The 19,851-nt window shown below is 43.9% G+C and overlaps 1 protein-coding gene across 1 annotated transcript in view; it reads left to right on the top strand.

The window, feature by feature from the left end:
- DOCK2 (dedicator of cytokinesis 2) overlaps positions 1-19,851 on the top strand; it is a 407,203-nt gene that overhangs the window by 54,543 nt on the left and 332,809 nt on the right. The window contains exons 10-19 of the mRNA XM_028102762.2: positions 4,693-4,828; positions 6,643-6,718; positions 7,686-7,762; positions 8,318-8,443; positions 9,613-9,737; positions 15,004-15,102; positions 16,911-16,983; positions 17,097-17,200; positions 19,147-19,330; positions 19,459-19,556. Coding sequence (XP_027958563.2) covers positions 4,693-4,828; positions 6,643-6,718; positions 7,686-7,762; positions 8,318-8,443; positions 9,613-9,737; positions 15,004-15,102; positions 16,911-16,983; positions 17,097-17,200; positions 19,147-19,330; positions 19,459-19,556 — 1,098 coding nt within the window. The remainder of the gene's footprint in view (positions 1-4,692; positions 4,829-6,642; positions 6,719-7,685; positions 7,763-8,317; positions 8,444-9,612; positions 9,738-15,003; positions 15,103-16,910; positions 16,984-17,096; positions 17,201-19,146; positions 19,331-19,458; positions 19,557-19,851) is intronic.

Genomic DNA, 19,851 nt, shown 5'->3' with positions numbered 1-19,851 from the left:
TATTTCCAGCAAAGACCTTTCTCTTGTCCTATTTCCATGAGGGTGTGTTAAGAGTGTGATCTTAAGATACCTAAAGATATTGGTTCTCTGCAAGCTCCTTTGGGGAAACGGAGCATTTATGAGATTGTTCACTCTGTTGCCTCCTGTGTTAGGAAGGGAAATTCCAGAGGAGGAGCCAGGGAGGGATTTGGGCATTGGCCAAACCCATGAGTTTGATCTAGGAGTGACCGACATGCTAGATTAACCTACGTTGCTTTACAATAATTTTCCAGTTACAGCCCATTAAATGCAATGTCTTATGTTATGTCACAATTAGATTGGAGTGCAGCTGATTTATTTTGTTTGTTATTTCCTGAAAAATGGGCCAGAGGCATGGAATAAAATCATAGTCCTAATTGCTTAGACAAAGTTTTCCTGGCATATATAAATGTGTCTCAGTCCTGTTTATCTATTATTAGTTAGAAGGAGGAGCCTATTTATTTTCTTGATAAATAGGAAAGTTTCATGGGGCTTCCTGATTAAACCAGGAGACAGATGTTTCATGAGAGGGACAAGGACAGGGAATCAATCAATGGTTGATTTTGCAGAGAACCAATTCATGATGTAAACATGCAGGAAAGGGCATCAGTAAATTTGTGTCTCTCAATATCAATGAGAATGTGATTCTGCCTGCATGGAATTCTGTCTGTGCCACCACCTCTCCTTCCCACAGCAAATGAACTTGGGAACCTTGGTTGACTGGTTCAATGGGATGATACTTCTCCATCTTGAAATGATGGGAGTCTTCATTTTGAGACAAGGAAGGTCATGGTTCTCTAGCTTCTTTTATTGATTCAAGAGCTATCCAATGAATACTATGGGTAAGCTCTGTGTTAGGTATGGCGGACACAGCATTGAATAAGCTGATAGGCTCTTGTTTTCAAGATGTGATGGGGGAATTCAGAAAATAAGTAAATGAGTAAATAAACAAGAAAATGTTAAAGGGCAATCCATGCAATGCAGATAATTAAAACAGGGTGATATGATGGTGTTTGACTGGGCTTTACTTTCATTTGGGCATTGAGGTGATGTTTAAGTTAGAGACAAGATGAGAATTGGCAGGCATGTGCCTTTCTGGCCTTATTTCTCTTGTCTCTGGATGTTAGCTCTTTCTGGATTCCTCTTTGAGGGCAGAGCCATAGGAGCTGGCACATGGGTTGGGCCGGTGGTGAACTTCCCCTGAATGCTTTATAAGCATTCACCTTCCTTGGCTCTGTAAGAGGAAAGCAGAGTATACTACCAGTTTCCCAAAGAATTTGCCCAGTTTGGGGGTTATTGCTAATACACAGGAAACAAGATTGAACAGTAAAAGGAGTGCTAATGAATTACTAAATCAGGTGACACGTGTTTTAAGTTTTCTTGTCCTGCCTCAGCTTCCCTAATATGTGAGTTTAATAAGGCCAAAGTAAAAATGATTGAGAAACACCACAGATTGGAACACAGTTCTGGGTGAGGATTGCACATTTATATACTCTCCAGAGAATAACTTGTGCTCAAGTATTTTATAACATGCTAAGATTCTCTAGTGCCAAGAGTCTCTGATGAGGCAGCTCTTAAAGATCTGGTGTCTTCCTTTGATCAAATGAAATCTCTTCAGAGAAGAGGGGTGGAAGAGGGGCTTAATTAAGAACCTCGTAGGCTTAGCTAGTGTGTTAGTTGCCAGGGCTGCCGTTACAAAGTGCCACAGTCTGGGTAACTTAAGGAACAGAAATTTATTTTCTCATAGTTCTGGAGTCTGGAAGTCCAAGATCAAGGTGTTCGCAGGGTTGGTTTCTTGTGAGACCTCTCCCCTTGGCTTGCAGATGACCACTTCTCCCTGTGTCCTCACATGGTCTTCTCTCTGTGTGTGTCTGTGTCCTAATCTCCTCTGCTTCTAAGGACACCAGTCATTGACTAACCTCATTTTAGCTTAATCACCTCTTGAAAGGCCCTATATCCAAATACATTTTGAGGTGCTGTGAGTTAGGACTTCAACATATGAATTCTGAGGGGATGTAATTCAGCCCATAACATCTAGAAGGATCTTTTCAGGTGGCAGGGCCTTTGTGGTTCTAGGATGCCTCTGAAAGATACCAACTAGATATTTTAAAAAATATGGAAATTCCTAAGGAGATAAGAGAAAGAATTAAGGACAGAGGTCATTTTAAAGGAAGCAAGACTTGAACTCTTAAGGATGGGAAGGATTTTGATATATAGAGGCATAAGAAGCAAGTATCTGAGGCAGAGGTGTGGACAGCGGGCTTGGGAAGAAAGAGCGAGTTTAAAGTGAGCATCATGTGTTTGTGGAGCAATAAAGGAATCCTTGTGACAAAAATAGAGTACCTACCTGCAGAGAAGAGTGGGGAATCAGTTGGCTAGGAAATACATCATGTGTGGGACCTTTCACGTCAGCTGGGGAAGATTAGCACTAATAGGGTAGGAAATAAGGAGATGGTAACGTCATTGTGGGGAGAGAAGTGAAATAATGAACATGGCTTCTAAAGTTAAGTTTGTAGGGGATTTCAGGGTGGGTGGGAGGAAGTAGTGAGGCAGGCCAGAGAAAAGGCTGTCCAACCATCTGCTTGCGAAGTAATTGAGATCTCAAATTCAAGTGCCTACAGGGCAGGGCAGAAAATACAAATGTTTAAAATACAGTACAAATGTTTAAAATACAAATGAGTGGCTGAGCTTCCTCAGTCAGAAAGCCCCCTTCTCCCCTGCCTTCCCTTTCCCCCTACCCAGCCGGGAGACTTTGGAGAGTAGGGAAGCAGATGTCCATTTCCCCAGCTGGTGAAGGGGCAGCCCTTGTATCAGTTAGTAGTTCTCCAGAGAACCTGGACCAGTAAGATATATAGATAGATTTATTCTAAGGATTTGGCTCCCATGGTTGTCGGGGCTGGCAAATTTAAAATCTGTATGGCTGGGCAGCAGGCCTGAGACTCAGGCAGGGTTTCTATACTGCTGTCCTGAGGCAGATTTCCTCCTTCACTGGGAAACCTCAGGTTTGGGTGCTGGAGGTACAACAGTGAATAAAGCCTCAAGGCCTTCAACTGATTGGATGAAGCATATCTACATTATGGAAGGTAATCTCCTTGACTTAAAGTCAGCTAATTATAGATGTTAATCTGACCTACAAAATACCTTCATAGCAACATCTAGACTAGTGTTTGGCCAAACAACTAAGCATCATAACCTAGCCAAGTTGAAGCATAAAATGTAACCATCGCAGGCCCCAAGCAGAAAGGTGTGGACCACACTGGGGCCATGTTTTTTTTCCAGAAACTCTGCAACCCCCTGCACTCTTCTTTCCCCACCAGCCACAATGAGAGGGTGGGGCTGGCTGCTTTGCCTGGGCCCTAGCTCTTATGTGAGCTGAGAGGTTATTCCCAGTGCATATGCCTATATGAGGATTCATTTGAGGAAAAGCAACTATTCTCGAGTAAGGCCAGGACCAGGATTCTCTACTCTGATGCCAACAACATGCTTTGATGTTCTTTCTTCTTAGCCCAGCTGGAAGGCGGTCCCAAGAACATTGAAGTTTTTAGATATGAGCCGGACAGTCAGATACTGAGGTGGTCCAGGTAGTTTTCCCTCCTCTGTATCTTTCTGATGGTGAGAGAGATATGTTGTGGTGGTTAGGTTTATAGACTTTGGTCTTATGACTGGACAGTGTCTCCAAGGACTAAGGTCATGACCCCAGGGGAGCCCCTTGTCTTCTTTGTGTTTCAGTGTTCCCATGTATAAAATGGGGCTGCAATAATACTATCTGCTTCAGAGTGTTGTTAAGGATCAAACAAGACAATGGCTTATGAGAAACTTAGCACAGTGCATGACACATTAGCAGAGTTCACCATGTCAGCGGTCTTCTTTAAGGCACACACTGGACTGCACTCCGCTGTCCCCCTTGAAGTTAACTGCGGCCACCTGCCTTGCTTTGGTCATTGAAATGCAAGCCAAGGTGATGTGTCTCTTCTGGGTGGAAGCTTTAAGGGCCAGTAGGTAATTTGCCACCTTCCCTTCCCCTGCTGTGGGGACAGTAGAAGCATGTGTTGTGATGAGATGGATCATCGGTCAGCTAGGAGCACAGGGTAGGTGGATGAGTGGGGCTCCCAGCCATCTGCATGGAGCAGGTAACCTGAGCTAGAAGTAAACTTCTGTTGTCTTATAAGCTCTGAGATGCTGGGATTGTTTGGTGCCACAACAACCCATTCCTGAAGGATATACATACATCAGGTGCTCAGTAAATGGTAACTGTTGGGGTTGTACCCTCTTCCTTTTGCTTCCTCCCTCAGTGGTGCTGAGCAGTGATGAGACGGATGAAGTCATCTGTGGCAAATGCTGTTTTGGATCCATCAGCTGGCATATAGGAAATGCCACCCGTATAGCTGATACTGTACTTCTATCCTTCTTTCCTTATTAGTTTGAAATTTGAAAATTGAAGAATTGGGATTGAACACCAGAGACCTGTCACTCGGTTTCCTTTCTAAAACTCACCTTTTTTAATCTATGAAATGGGTATGATCGTCCTGTTTTCTACCTTTCCCAGGACTAATTCTATGATTGGTCTGTGTATACTAAGTGCTAAGTACATCTCCCTACCATTTACTATTAGTGGGCTTCCTTTCCTACTTCTTTAGACACATGGTGTGTAACTATTCATTTCCTGCCCTGCAGGATCTTGGAAACAAAGACCTCAACAGGGATAAAATTTACTTGATTTGTCAAATAGTCCGAGTGGGGAAGATGGATCTCAAGGATGCAAATACAAAGAAGTGCACGCAGGGACTGAGGCGGCCCTTTGGGGTGGCAGGTAATGACACACTACACACCGCAAACTTTTATCGAAGTGCATATTTTATATGGCTGAATTTTAAAGATTATTTCTTTTCCTCTCCTCCTTGCCCCCAACCCCCCAATTTATACCAGACGGCTCCTAATACCTACATTTCTGGTGACTAAATCACAATAATTGGTGACTAAGTCCAGATTTAGGGTGAAGGCAGTGAATAATGGATTCCTCGTGTCTGCAGCAGAGCACTGGGAGCACGGTGCCGTCTGAGCAGTTGGTGCCTTTGCTCCCCAGTGTCGTGAAGAAGGAAGAACAGTGTGAGTGGGATCTAATTATGAGGAGCAAATCATTTTTAAAAAAATAACCGGGACAGGAAATGCAGTTACACAGTATGAGTCACTGGCCACACATCTAAATTCCAGATGGAAGCGGACATTGGGAGAGTTGGTGTGACCAAATGATGTTGCTTCCGAGCAACCTCACCTCTGCATGTTTCTCCGCCTTAGTTCTCTCTCTTGGGGTTTCTAAGACTTTATCATTCTTGTCCCACTTTTATGGTTTTTGTTAACTATAGCTGGCATTATTATTTACCTAATATAGTTCCTTTTAGTTAGTCCATTTTAAGTTAAAGTACCTTTTTTTTCTTAAAAAACCCTTGAAAGACCTGTGGAAACAGCAATTTGATATGCCAGTTTTAACTCTTTTTATTAAAATATGCATTTTTAGTCGTGTACCATTTATGATGCCTCTATATCATATCAAAACCCACTGTTTCATGTTCCTCCTTTCAAGATACCCTGATCTGTATTCACACACCAGCTGGCTCTCCAACTAGCCCCCTGGCACTGCTTGCAAAGAGTTGGGGTGGAGAAGTTAGCTTATAAAGAGCTAACTCGTTTTTTCAATCAGGCATTGTTGCTAGCTAGCTAACCAGGTGACCTTGGGCAAGCACTTTTCCCAGGGCCTTAGTTTCATTATCTGCAAAATGAGAGACTTCGACCTGATTGATCTGTGCCCTGCTCTGAAATGCTGATTCTATATAAGGATACTCCTGACATCACAATGTCCCTGTTAGGGCAGTAAGGGTCCTTCAACCTTTCCTCAAAGTGTGCCTTTGTCCCCAGCTCTAGTCTGCTCTCTCTTTTGGTTTCAGGTGACAACAATCTGGTATAACTGAAAAGTTCAGGCATAGATTGCTTCAGGCATAGCTGGGTCCAGGAACTCAAATTTATGTTTCACTCTGTCCTCTTGCTGGCTTATTCTGAAGTTGACTGTCCAGTCAGTTGGCAAAATGTGGGCCGTTCCAAGCTTGAATCCTACCAGTTTAGTAATCCAGGGGAAAGAAAGCACCCCTTTCCCGTGAGTTTTAGTAGAAGCCCCAGGAGCATAAGCATAGGCCACATGCTCATCCCCCTAAACACTTACTCTGGGCAGGGGGACGTGGTCCTCAGATTCTCAGGTCCTATAGGGAGTCACTGTGCTTGGGTTCTGTAGGTACGGTGGGCGTCCCATACATATATGTCAAATCCAAACCTACTTGTTTAATTTCGTAGCCATTGTTCTGACCCTCTCTTCTTGGCCTCTGCTAAACCAGTCTCTTGGATGTTTCTGTGGCTTGCTGACCTCCCAGCCTGTTTTTCCAGAAGTGTTTGTCAGGTGCTGCACATTATGAACCCTTGCGGTCTGTGTATTGCTTGACGCTGGCTTGCTTGCCTCTTTAAACTTCCTGACCCAGCCTCTTGTCCTACAGTCTCATCCTATTGACATGGTCTCCTGGGGGTGGGGGGGGGGGCAATAAGCCATTAATAGCTTTTTTCTTTCCTTCTTCTTTTTAGTTATGGACATAACAGACATCATCAAGGGGAAAGCAGAGAGTGATGAAGAAAAGCAGCACTTCATTCCTTTTCACCCGTGAGAGATTTCCCATTTCTTCCCCTTCTCTGAACCCACACCCTTTCTCATTGAGGGCTGCTCAGAAGCAAAGCGAACTGATTCTCTGAGTTGATGGTAGCCTCATGGGGCCTCCCAAGAGGAGGACAGGAAGAGAAGGATGATCTCAGTGCCAAGGCTCCTGAAACCAACCAGCTTTCACCCATTCTCTTATCGATGTTATTTATTCAACAGAGTTTGATTGAAAGCTGGCAGAGGGTTGGGCACTGCGCCAGGCACGGGGCATGAAGTGCTCAACAAGATAGACATGGCCCTGTCTTCATGGAGCTTATGTTTAGATGGGAGATTAAGCAGATAATCAACAAAAGATTAATTAATTACAAGTAATACGGGAACTACAACTCTGTCAAGCAACAGCTTATCAGGAACATGTAACAGGGAATTGTCACCTGGTTCTCATGGATAGAAATATTTGTGATTTTAGAGGAGGGTAGTGAGGAGGGTAAATGTCCTTTTCCTGCTCTAAAAAGGAGGGAGCCCCAGTTTGAGAATGTTGTCCTTACTTTGTTACACCAAAGATGTCCAAAGAGAATGGAATTTTGTTACTGGTCATGAAATCAGTGACTCCAGTTAAGGTATGTGCTTAGGACCGAGCAGGAACAGCTAGTCTTTGCCATCTTGGCGAACAGATGTTCCTTTTGAGGGCTTAGGAATCCTTACTTTCTAAGAGTCTTCTAGATTAAAAAAAAAAAAAAATGGCCTCTACTTGTAGGAATGATATTTCCATATCTCAGAGCCATGTTGCTTTGTGAAAAAGAGAAATCTGATTCTTGATGGCATATATGTTGTCTGAGCTGGCATGGGTAGGCTTGCTTTTCACCTAAGGCGTATAGAGGGCCTGGGCAACTTTGTGGAGCACATAGAACCTCAAGATGGGGACCCCATGAGAGCCCCATGCCAGCATTTTGTGCTTTCTTTTCCTTCCCAGAGTGACAGCTGAGAACGACTTCCTTCACAGCCTGCTGGGCAAAGTCACAGCCTCCAAGGGAGACAGTGGAGGGCAAGGTACAGTGCCATGATGTGCCGAGTGGGCTGGGCTCTGGTTTGGGAGCTTTTGATTCTCTGGAAAACAGATCAAAATCATAAACCCTGGGAAACATAACCTTCCTTCCAGACAGACCATTGTGAGAAATGGGAGCATGTGATCTATGGAAATGGATACCACATCTCCTGAATCTGGGAGGCATGTCCTAGTGCCCAAACCACATCTCCTATGTGTCAGACACCTTCATAGACCTCCTTATTGGATTTAATTCTTCCCACAGTGCTATGAGATAGGTGGTATCCACCACACTTCACAAAGCCTGGGTGGATGAATTTGACAGAAGCTGATGCTGCTGGAAGTAAGGAGTGGGATTCAAACCCACGGATGTCTGGCCCCAGAGCCCCTCTGCTTTCCACCTTCCTTCCTCCTCCTCCTGTGTTGGGTCATTGCATCTGTAATTGTTTCTCTCTGCTTCCAGCAGTCTACTCCAGAAAGAGCCCAAAGGGAGAGATGGTGGGAGGGTAAGACTGAACACACCTTGAAGTTGGCTCTTCACGGTGGGCATTCCCTTCCAGGCCTCTGGGTGACCATGAAGATGCTTGTGGGTGACATCATTCAGATCCGCAAGGACTACCCACACCTGGTGGACAGGACCACTGTGGTGGCCAGGAAGCTGGGCTTCCCAGAGATCATCATGCCAGGTCTGGCCTTCCCCTGGGGTGGGGGGTGGTCTGGCTTGTCACAACCATTTTCTTTTTAGAAAGTCAACTCCTTCCTTTTCAAATGCTTTTTCTTTATTTCTCTCCCTGAAGGTAACCACTGAAAATGATTTCTGTATATCCAAAAATCTTCCATACAGTCACGTAATAAACACAAGCACATAAATATATACACATGCACTTTTTACCCCTCACAGGTGGGATCACACTTCATATGCTTTATATACCATTACTTTATATGCTTTATATAGTATTCTGCAACTTGGTTTATCACTTAATAGTTTATCATGGACATCCTTTCTACTTTACTACACATAGAATAATTCTATTCTTTTGGGGAGAATATGGTCATTCTCTTAAATTTTTAAACTATTTTTTTTATTACCAGAGGACTCCATGCCTGTTGTAAAATGTTCAAATAGCATGAAAAGGTAAAAAGTGAAATGTTAAAAGCTCTCTCCAATGTTTGTGTCCAGAAGTAACTGCTATTAAAATTGTCCAAACGTGTATATAGTAAAAGAAAAACAAAGAAGATTATATGATAGCACTGTTTTAGAACTTCTCTTTTTATCTAAACCTGTCTTAGACTTGTGTCCACCACTGCTCTCGCTGATTTACTCCTTTCCACGGTGTATGGTGGTCCAACTGGGGGCCTGTGCTGGACCTGAGGCATCAATTCCTTGTGCATTCCCCTGTGGGGTTTTCAATTCTTATTGCCCTCCCCCCATTCCTGAAGACACTCCGAACCTCCTTCCTGACCCCATGTTCCTTGGACACTTGAAAAGCCACCCTATCTGCTTCAGCACAGTAAAAGATCTGTTGCCAAGGAGCTTTCCTTTGCCTTCCCAGAAGGTGTCACTAGAGGATGGAAATTCAATAATTTTAATGGAGAGAAGAACAGAACCAATTTTGACCATCCTACCTACCTTTTTGCAACTGATGTCCTAGCATTCCTCCACCCCCTTGTTACCTCTTTCTCCAGCCTCCCTGATGAGGAAACAATGCTTCTTTGAAACATGTCCGATTTTAATTTCATTAGTAGACGTCAAGGCAGGGCACTCACCCTCCCACCCCCACCCCTGTGCCTTCTAATAAGTGTCTCTCCTGCAGTGAAGATGCCAACTCTTGTCTCTCCCTCCCTCTGCCTGCAGGGGATGTAAGGAACGACATCTACATCACTCTCTTACAAGGCGACTTTGACAAGTACAACAAGACCACACAGAGGAATGTGGAAGTGATCATGTGTGTGTGTGTGGAGGACGGCAAAACGCTGCCTGTAAGGGACCCTGCTGCTGCTCTGGGTTACCCAGCTGCCTTGGGTGCTTCTGCTCACAAAGATTTGCTTTTCCATCCCAATCTGCTCTCTAAATGCCAGGTGCCTTCAGGATGGCCTCGAGTAACGTGAGCTACACCTTTAGAGCTTGGTTCGCACACTGGTCCATAGTAAGACCTTGTGTTAGTTTGGTTTTACATCAAAGCAGTTTTTCAATGTCTGTTTCTCCCCTTTCATGATCCCTTCTTTCTCTTTCTTTCTTTCTTTCTTTCTTTCTTTCTTTCTTTCTTTCTTTCTTTCTTTCTTTCTTTCTTTCTTTCTTTTGCTTGGCCTCAGCTTAAAGGTCAGCGTTTTGCTGTTAAAATGTTGTTGTCGTTGAAATCTGAGCTGGTTTATTCGGACAAAATCCATGGCAAGAGAAAGGATCAATACAGAGCCTTGGGCTGGTGTGGAGACTCAGGATGGCCTCAAAACAGACATTCCCAACACTTAATCCAACTCCCTAGTGCTCATCTAGAAATTCTGGTGGAAAGCCTTATTCGTAAATTGGTCTCCAGAGGGCCAACACAGTGTATTCAAGAATGCAAAGCACATTGCTATAAATATTTATGCAGCATATGTCCTATATAATATTTCTCATGTGTGTTTACATTTATTTACTTATATTTCCTTTAAGGTTGTCAGCAATTGTGTCCAGTGTGTGGGAGGGTTCTACTTCTCAATTTCTCCTTTTGGAGTACTGAGCTGAAAATAAAATCAGCTCTCAGCAGCAGTTTCAGCGTGGGCAAAGATTCCTCTTAGGCCACAGTAGGTGATTGGATAGCACAGTGGGGTGGGGGCAGGAGTACTGATCAGTCATCTGCTCTAACCCTGGGGCCTGGGGCTCAGGCAGATTTTGCTACCCTCTACCTAAGAACATAACTAGCATTCACAGAGGAATTACTATGTGCCAGGTGCTGGGATAAGTACTATGCATTACCGTTATTATTCCCATTTTTACAGAGGGGGAAACTAAACCCTCAAATGAAACAACTTTTCCAAGGTCGTAAAATTAGTACGTGGCAGAGATGGGGTTTGAGTCCAGGTTTCAGACCCTCTTAAATACTTCATGATAATGCCCATCCATTTAAAAAAAAATCCTCCAAGTTATTTCTCATTTCAAAAATGATGCTAATAGCCACTTCTTTCAAATTCTGGGAAGATTCATAATTATTTTTTGAATTTAAAGAAATCCCGTTGTGTTTTTGTTGGTAAAGATTGGCCCCATTAGTTAGTACCTGGTTGAGCAAAAATCCAAGTGTTTAACTCATCCTCTTTGTTGGATTCTGAAAAGTAAAATAAGTGAAAGACACTTTGCTGAAAGGAACACAAAAGAAGAGCAGAGGGTTTTTATCTGAAAGGGAAATTGCATTTCATGAACGTATAGACCACTGCTTTGAAGTTATTTTTATCCAACTACCTGTTGGAGAACTTTTAAACCTCAACTTCATTTTTTAAAAACACTGATAGCTTGCCTTCAGTGTTGCTGAAGGACAAGTTAGAAGGAACAGTTAACAGGAAGGCAGACGTCTTATCTCACTTCTGAACCATTCTTCCTTCTACCCCTCTGCCACCTTTTCCAGTCACATCCTACCAGGCTGAGCAGACACACTCTTCAAAGATGAATATATAAGCAGGTATTCTGGGGGCTGAAATGGAGAGGTAACTATGGGGCATGGTGGTAATTTGCAGTTTCCTCTATTAGGCAAGTTATGGGGGAGTTCAGTTGACTGACTATTGAAAATTGCTAAGGAAGTCTGTGGGAGGCTGTTCTTTCTTTATTTGCAGAAATAAATATTACTGCCTAATTAAGTGTCAGGCAGCACACTCAAACACTTGATACTGGTGGGTTCCTGTGGGGTATCTATTTCTTTTCCTGCTCCAGGCACACACTGCCCTTGGCAGAGCAGGGCCAGAGGACAAAGTAGGTTACACTTATCCTTGGCTCACTTTGGGGTCTCAGTAACCTTGTTCAGGAGGGGCCATAGCAGAGAAGCTAATGGGTTGGGCTCTGGGATCAAATAGATCAGGTTCAAATCCCAACCTCCCTTCCCAAGTAGCTGTGTAATCTTGGGCAAGTTTTATTTGTCTATAAAAGAGGAATCATCATCTCCTCTTGGGGTTTCAAGTTAAACAAAATGGTACCAGCAAAGCACCTGGTTTGCAGTAAATACTCGGAAACAGGAAGAAGAGGTAACATTCAGAGAAGGCAGAGCAACTGGGCAGGAACCCAGGCAGTCAAATGGGCGATCTGATGTGGACAGATGCCTGAAGCAAGTTTAAGGAGAAGTGAGAAGGCTTCAATGCTAGGCCTAGAAACTTCTGCTCTTCTGAGACCAGCTAGCTTATGGGGATAGAGGCAGGGCATGGAGAACAGGGTATTGTAGTGCTTGAGACCATGAACTCTGGGGCCAGACAGCCAAGCTCAATTCCCAGTGAAGCCTTGATTAGCAGAATGACCTTGAACAAATTACGTAATCTCTCTATGCCTACAATTTTCTGTCTGAATAGTAGGAGACCAGCAGTTGCACCTTGCTTTTGTGAACATCAAGTGAGGTGATCTACATAATAGGTGTTCATTAAAATTAGCCATTATTACTAAATAGGAATGGTAGTCTTCTGGCTTCATTCTTGCCTTATGGATGATGACTGGCATCTTCCCAGGATGTGGTCTTATCCTGGTATAGAACACTCTGGCTCTTAAATGCATTTGCATCCATGGTGTCATTTGTCCCTCCAGTGATTACTACCAGGGAAACAGTGCCTGTGTGAGGAGCCTGATTTTAACTCCTGCTAAAGTGTGTCTACCAAGACCAAGTCAGCATTAAAGCCTAGGCTTTCCTGATTCCTACTCAGATTGTCTTCAATTGACCTGAAACTAATGAGAAATTCTTACTGTTAATTGGGGACCGTGGGGGTGGGTAATGGGGAAAATTATTGAAGAGGTTTACTTGAGCATATATAAATTTATATTTTCTCTAAAACCGGGCTTAGTCCCTGGTCATGATTCTCGACACATGTGGAAACATTCAATTTTATCTTTGGTATGTTGAGGGTGAGGGTCTTAGGTCTTTCTCAGAGTAATACTGAATCTTTTTTTCTACACCCTTGGGTAATCAAAAACTTTTATCATCAAGATAGTTTTGTGGGAATCAGTTGCCTGCCATATAGCAATTTTACTTTTACCAGAGATATATGTGTATTTTCAGATTTTATAAGCTACATGGGATTCACTGGAGTTACAGAAACTCTAAGCCCATAAATGTCACTAGATATAAATCTTGGGAGGCTGGAAAGCATCTAGGTTGTTATGGAAGGAACACTAGACGAGATAGTGGGCCTGAGATGTATGCTAGCTCAGCTATCTTTTTGGGCAAGTGACTTAATCTCTCAGGGCCTCAGTTTACTCAGTTTTGAAATGGGGATAATAGAGGTGATCATTGGTGGTGGTTGTGAGGATTAGATTAAGTGAGGTAGTACGTGTAAAGGGCTTAGCATAATGCTGGACAAAAAGCAGTCTCTAAATGGTTAGAGTAAGTTTGAAAGCATGTTTATAGTTCAGGCCTCAAAAATTTCTGACAGACTTCATCCCATTGAAAACCAAGAGATTGTCTTTCCTCATTTTTAGTTCACTGGTTATTCTCATTTTTTAAATTTTTTTATAAAGATTTTATTTATTCATTTGACACACAGAGAGAACACAAGCAGGGGGAGTGGCAGGCAGAGGGAGAGGGAGAAGCAGGCTCCCCTCTGAGCAGGGAGTCCAATGTGGGGCTTGATCCCAGGACCCTGGGATCATGACCCAAGCCGAAGGCAGACCCTTAACCAACTGAACCACCTAGATGCCCCAATTCTTGTTTTTTTTTAGAGGTTAATTCTGAAAGGACCCTATATCCTTATTTTAAAATGGATTCGGTTTGGCTGCGAGTACCATCAATCATTCTTGCCCAACAGCTCAGAAGTAAAGAGGGAGAATTCCAGGGAGAGAGGCAGGATTCTCCTCCCCACGAGTTAGCGTCTCTCATTGGGGGTCCTAGAGTGCTCGTATGTGGCCCGCTTTGGTCACTTAACCTGGTGGTGTGATGGTGGGGGTGGTGGTGTCAAGGATCTGTTGGTGAATCTGATGGGATCTGGTAAGGAGCAAGGAGTCTGTCATCCTAAAAATGCCCAGAGGCACACAGTTTTGCAGTTTGGGGGCTAGGGGCTCCAAAATCAATCCTTATGTCCCTAGATCTCTAGAGACTGGAGGTAAAATTCTTAGGCCCTTTCTGGGAAACCCTAGCTTAGATCTTGCTTGGGGGCCGAACAGCTAGAATTAACAGAGAGAGATAGAATTGGGGGCTGATAGACTCTGTTAGAAGATAATTTTCCTTGTTACTCTGAGGGTGTGCTTTATGGAAAACAAAAAATATCTTATATAGGTATGCTTGCTCTGCTCGTTCTCTGCTCGGAATATCTTTCCCACATTTTTGCTCAAAGCCAACTTTGAATCTTTCTTCAAGATCCTCAGCTGTCATCACCTCCAAGAAATCTTCCCTGAATCGTCAGGCTGCACTTAAGGATCTCTTCTCTGTGCCCCATTGTAGTAAACACATATGTCTGTCATCACGTTGTGTTGTTCAGTGATTTGTCTGCTTATCTAATGATCCCTCCCCAAAACTGAACTCTCATGTCAGGTTTAAATATCTGACTCCTACCCATATCCCAGTGCTTGGCATGGGCCTGATACCAGAAGATGCTTGGTAATGGTGGGGCTCCCTCACGCCCCTCTGTCCCTGTATCTGTCTGCAGCCCGGTCTCCTTCCCCTTACCCAGCTTTCCTGTTAGCATCAGAATCCATCAGAATGAGCTCTGCTTGACTGATCTGAGCCTGTTTGTAAACTTTGTGCACATTCGGATTTAAGAAACAAATAGGATTAATAAGACTGGCAGCCTGCAGTAACTCCAAGGCTGGTTACCATTTACAATGAGCAGTCATGTCAGTGCCTGGTGTGCTCCAGTGGTTTCCAGAATGCAAGTAATAGAATTTCTGTAGTTAAGCAGCTGTCACTCCTGGGGCCAGGGATGTTCATGTATAAGTCTGTAATGTAGAAGGGGATCTGGTGGAAGGGTTGGTAAAGGGAGGGTTTTCTCAGACCCTAAGGCCAGTGTTGGCCTTGGGGCCGAAATTGCCCAAGCACAGAAAATGGCAATTCTGTAGTGTTTTTTCTCTTTGCTTTTCTTGGGTCAGAATGCAATTTGCGTGGGAGCTGGGGACAAGCCCATGAATGAATATCGGTCTGTTGTGTACTATCAAGTCAAACAACCACGGTGGATGGAAACAGTCAAGGTAATAATAATAATAATAAATAATAATAATAATGATAGCAGCAAACACATATCTAGGGGCTCTGAGACACCGCCCTAAGATCTGGAGCAATACCCTAGTGTGTGTCCAGTGGTGTGTAAGGCAGTGGAAATTGTGGCCCAATGGGTGAGTACCCTGGTTCTCTTGATCCTCCTTCACTGACCTAGAATCAGCCATTATAGGATTGTCAGATGGTCTTCTTGCGCACAGTGCCTAGCCCACCAAGCTGTGTCATTCCACTCAGCAGTAAGGAGCGACAGAGCTTGCAAGTGAACGTGAGGCTATAAAAGCCCACTTAATGCCTGAAAGATATCATCTTGGGAGGGTGCTTGAGACAAAAGTGGCATTAATCACAAATATTCACATTACCAGATTGTCACACAAAGCAGAAGGGAATATCGTGCATTGGAAGAAGAGTTTGGAATTAATTAAGTGAACAGTGGAGCTTGAACACAGCTTCAAATATCTCTGCCTTGTAATTAGTAGCAGTCTTTATTCATCCTCTGCTCTGAACCCAAACACAAGATGTTCACATAACTTCCTTATCTGAGACAGCTCTCCAAACCTCAGTGGTTCTTGCCTGGTCACCTATATTCCCATTTTCCTCAGTGGGTCTCCCTGAACTCACTACACTCACTCTTCAAAATGATGACCTGCCCAACTTTGGGGTCAGAAAGCTATTGGACCAAGTTGGTCTTCTCTTTTCTGTGTTCTCTCGTACTCTAATTATTTCTCTTTGCTAGCCCTTATCAAGTGGTTGTTTAAATATGTGTCTCCCCATGTGAACCGTGAGCTTTTGGGTTGCGGGGCCTCTGCCTTGCATCAGCAAGGCCAGCGTTTCACATGACTGTGGTTTGGAGTGGCCATTTGATTCACAATGAAAGAATGAATTGGACTGCAGTCACCCAGGAGGCTCTGAGTTCCTTTGTTCTGTCTGAATTCACAAATGGTGGACCTCTTCAGGTTCAAATTTCATTCTCTGGAGCAGAAAGTGTCCCAAAGTATATAACTGTTTGGCTTTTAATAGTCATCTATACAGTGTAAACTTGTCCCTTTTAAAAATCAAGGTGGTTTCCTCACAGGTAGCTAAGCTTCTCTGTTTTGGCTTCAATTGCATGTTACAGAGAGAGCTGTGAGGTGTCAGGAAGTGGGCAGTCCAGAGCCAGGACTGATGGCCCTCAATTTAGGGTGCGACAGACCACCCACCGGACAGTGAAACTGGGGTGACTGAGGACTGAGTGATTTGGCTCAGTGTCTTCAGAGGTAAAAGCATCTGGGTATCTGCCCAGCCAAGGATGGGAATGAGCCCTAGGATTTTTTGAAATATTATTGGAGTCAAGCATTTTTATGAATTTGCATAAACAAGTGTTCTCAAGCATACCCCCTAATGACGATTGTTAATTTGCTAAGCCCTGCTGCAGTTGCTAGAACTCCTGGAGTGTGTAAAGAAAATGTGCATTGTGCAGTTTGCAGTGCATCAATTCCTGTGCTTAAGTTATGTGACTTTTATATCAATTTGGGGAGATTCATTTTAACCCACTGTAATTTACAGACCTCTTTTCATTGGCTAGGAATGCAATTTGCCAAATGGATTACATTTGGTACTTTATTTTCTCTTCATAGCTAGTTCTTATGTAATTTATTTACAGTTCATCAGGCTTGATGGATGGGTAATAAATCAGCATGCACCTCTCTCAGTTAAATGGTCAGGCTGCCTTTTGGGGGGTGGGCTGGAGTGGGGAGGGCTGTTTAACTCATTGTCTTCTGAGCTCTGGTTTCTGCCTACCAAGGTGGCTGTCCCTATTGAAGACATGCAGAGGATCCATCTGAGATTCATGTTTCGACATCGGTCATCCCTGGAATGTGAGTACCTGACCAAATGGCATCTCTGAAGCTCCCCTAAGGGGAGAGGAGTGGGATAACTGGGTGGTCCATATGTCATTTTTTTTTTCCTGACCTCACAATGCTATTTCCAGCTAAAGATAAAGGAGAAAAGAACTTTGCCATGTCCTATGTGAAGTTGATGAAGGAAGATGGGACCACTCTGCAAGATGGATGCCATGACTTGGTCGTCCTAAAGGTACCATATGTTGGAATTAACTCTGCAGTGAGTGGGGCTCAGGAAGCCAAGGGAAGATGGCAGGATTGCTTAGTGGTTAACAGTAGGGACCACAGGATCACACACACCAGGGTTCACCAGCTGTGTGCCTCTGCGCAAAGTCTTAATTTCTCTGCCTCTGTTTCCCCCTCTATGAGCCCTCAGTGAATAATTGTTGAGTGAGTATCACATGAGACCGCTCATGTAAACACAACCATGATGGGTACATAGCACCTTGAATAAGTGGAAAAGGTTATTGTTACATACAGAATGGGCTATTGACTCTGTAAAGACCCCTGTGGGTTGTATAGAAGACCAGCGAGAAACATTTGAGAGCTCGAAACTAATGGAAACATATCAGAATCTGGGGTCCCAATCCTGCTGCTGACCAAATCTGGAGTCATCTCACACATCTTTCTGAGTGTCCATTTCCTTTTTCTTAAGTGTGATGGTAATATTTATGACAAACCAGCGAGATGACCCACGTGGAAGGGCTGTGTATAAAAGGGTATGCAGATATCGGCCATCATTATTTTACATCATGAGACTTGTACTGTTTTCGAGAAGTAGGAAGTGTTTATCTTGATCTCACCTGCTTGCTTTCCCACAACCCCTCTTGTGGCAGCGGAATGCCTATGCTCGCACCTGGCTAGAGACAAAACATGTGCTTGTGAAGGAGGACAAGGCTAAGCCATAGGCATAGGGATCCAACACTTGTCCTTGGCTTTCTCAGCCTTGGGGCTGAAAACACCCTTTTGCCTATGGTCTCCATGGCAAACACTGCTCCATCGAGGCTTCATCACCGGCACTCTTTCCTGAATCTCTCTGGCTTTTCTGGAAACCCCCACCGCCTTCTTCTGCACGGCTGCTCTCTTCTCATTTATGGCACATCAAGGTAGTTCTTGCCTTGAAAGCCATTCTTCCCCAATGGACTGTGAACTCATGGCGGGGAGGGGGGCAGCGGGGGAGGGTGGTGGTGATGGCGGAGGTCCAGTTATAGTCAGTTTGCAATGTACTCATTTTTCTTAAGTCTCAGTTTCCTCATTTGTAAACTGACAATGATAGCAGTGTCTACGACAGTGATGATAGCAATTGTGAGGTTTAAATGAAATGAACCAAGGCATGTAAAGCACTTAGAGCAGGATCCAGTACTGAGTAAGGGCTCAGTAAACATTAACTCCTGTAATGCCTACCTCTAACCATGCATTTCCACATGCCAAGGGACTTAGGTGTCTCTCAACTCTGCTAAGACCTCTATATGCATTATGCCCATTTAGTCTGCCCCAAATTTCTGGGAGCTAGGTAATATGGTTAATCTTCAGTTTAATCATGAGAAAAATAACACGCAGAAAGACCAAGCATAGGCAAGACTTGTGAATGGTAGAACAGGGTCTAGATCCCAGGACTTTAACAGCCTTTGCTGTTAACTTTTCCTTTAAGCTGATTCCTTATCTTGCTGGTAGGCATGTATTAAGACCTCAAGAAATTTAGGGACACCTGGGTGGCTTAGTCAGTTAAGCATCCAATTCTTGATCTCAGCTCAGGCCTTGATGTCAGGGTTGTGAGTTCCAGCCCCGCATTTGACTTCATGCTAGGTGTGGAGCCTACTTTAAAAAAAAAAATCTCAAGAAATTTAGGAGGAATCAAAATGGCCTGTCAGGGAAATCTTCAATTCCCTTCATGCTGTTAATGAAGTCCATAGAGCCTTCAACTGGTTGGTCAATCCCTTTTCCATTAATGTAACGTGGGGTTCTTGCCTCTTTTGTAGAAAAATAGCCCTACCATACCAGCTGTTTATTGCTTCTCTGATGATTTTTTCTGATTCTGACTCTCTGCACCTTACAATATGTAAGCTGGCCACTGCAAACTCTATGTGGCATTGGGCATGTACCCCTGGCTGGGGGAAGTAACCAAGGTATTGTTTCCAGGGGGAGAGTAAGAAGATGGAGGATGCCAGTGCTTACCTGACCCTTCCTTCTTATCGACACCATGTGGAAAACAAGGGGGCCACCTTGAGTCGAAGCTCCAGCAGTGTTGGGGGTCTCTCCGTCAGCTCCCGAGATGTGTTCTCCATTTCCACTCTGGTGTGTTCAACAAAGCTCACCCAAAACGGTAATGAAAGCATCAAGAGTTGTATATATGTAGTGTGCATGTGGATGTGTGCATGGGTAAGCCCAGGGAGGTCCTGAATGGACATTTTAAACCAAGAATAGTAATTCTGCTTCTGGACTCTATTTCAGTGGGCTTGCTGGGTTTGCTGAAGTGGCGTATGAAGCCTCAGCTGCTACAGGAGAACTTAGAGAAATTGAAGATCGTCGATGGAGAGGAAGTGGTGAAGGTTAGTAGGGCTTCATTTTGTTTGTCTTCCTCCACCAGTGACAGAGCTTTAAATCATGGGTAGCTCTGGGAGGGGAGTGGCAAATGAAGTGTTGAGGGAGATGGGACTTTTTCTCTAACAGTGGGACACAGTGTCCCAAATTGCCATGAGGAACCTTTACTGGAAATTCAGAGGCTGATTTGGTTCAATGATGCTGAATGTTGAGTGGTAGAAAACTGTGGTTGTGTTCAATTCCTGGAAGGAGATCAGCCTGGGTGTAGATCTCAGCCCAACTGCTTGCCAACTTTATGTGATA

This window comes from Eumetopias jubatus, unplaced genomic scaffold (genome assembly GCF_037043125.1).
Source record: "Eumetopias jubatus isolate StellerSeaLion01/CBP00866 unplaced genomic scaffold, mEumJub1_p1.0 scaffold_5, whole genome shotgun sequence".
NCBI classification, from domain to species: domain Eukaryota; kingdom Metazoa; phylum Chordata; class Mammalia; order Carnivora; family Otariidae; genus Eumetopias; species Eumetopias jubatus.
This window is presented reverse-complemented; position numbering and strand designations above follow the sequence as displayed.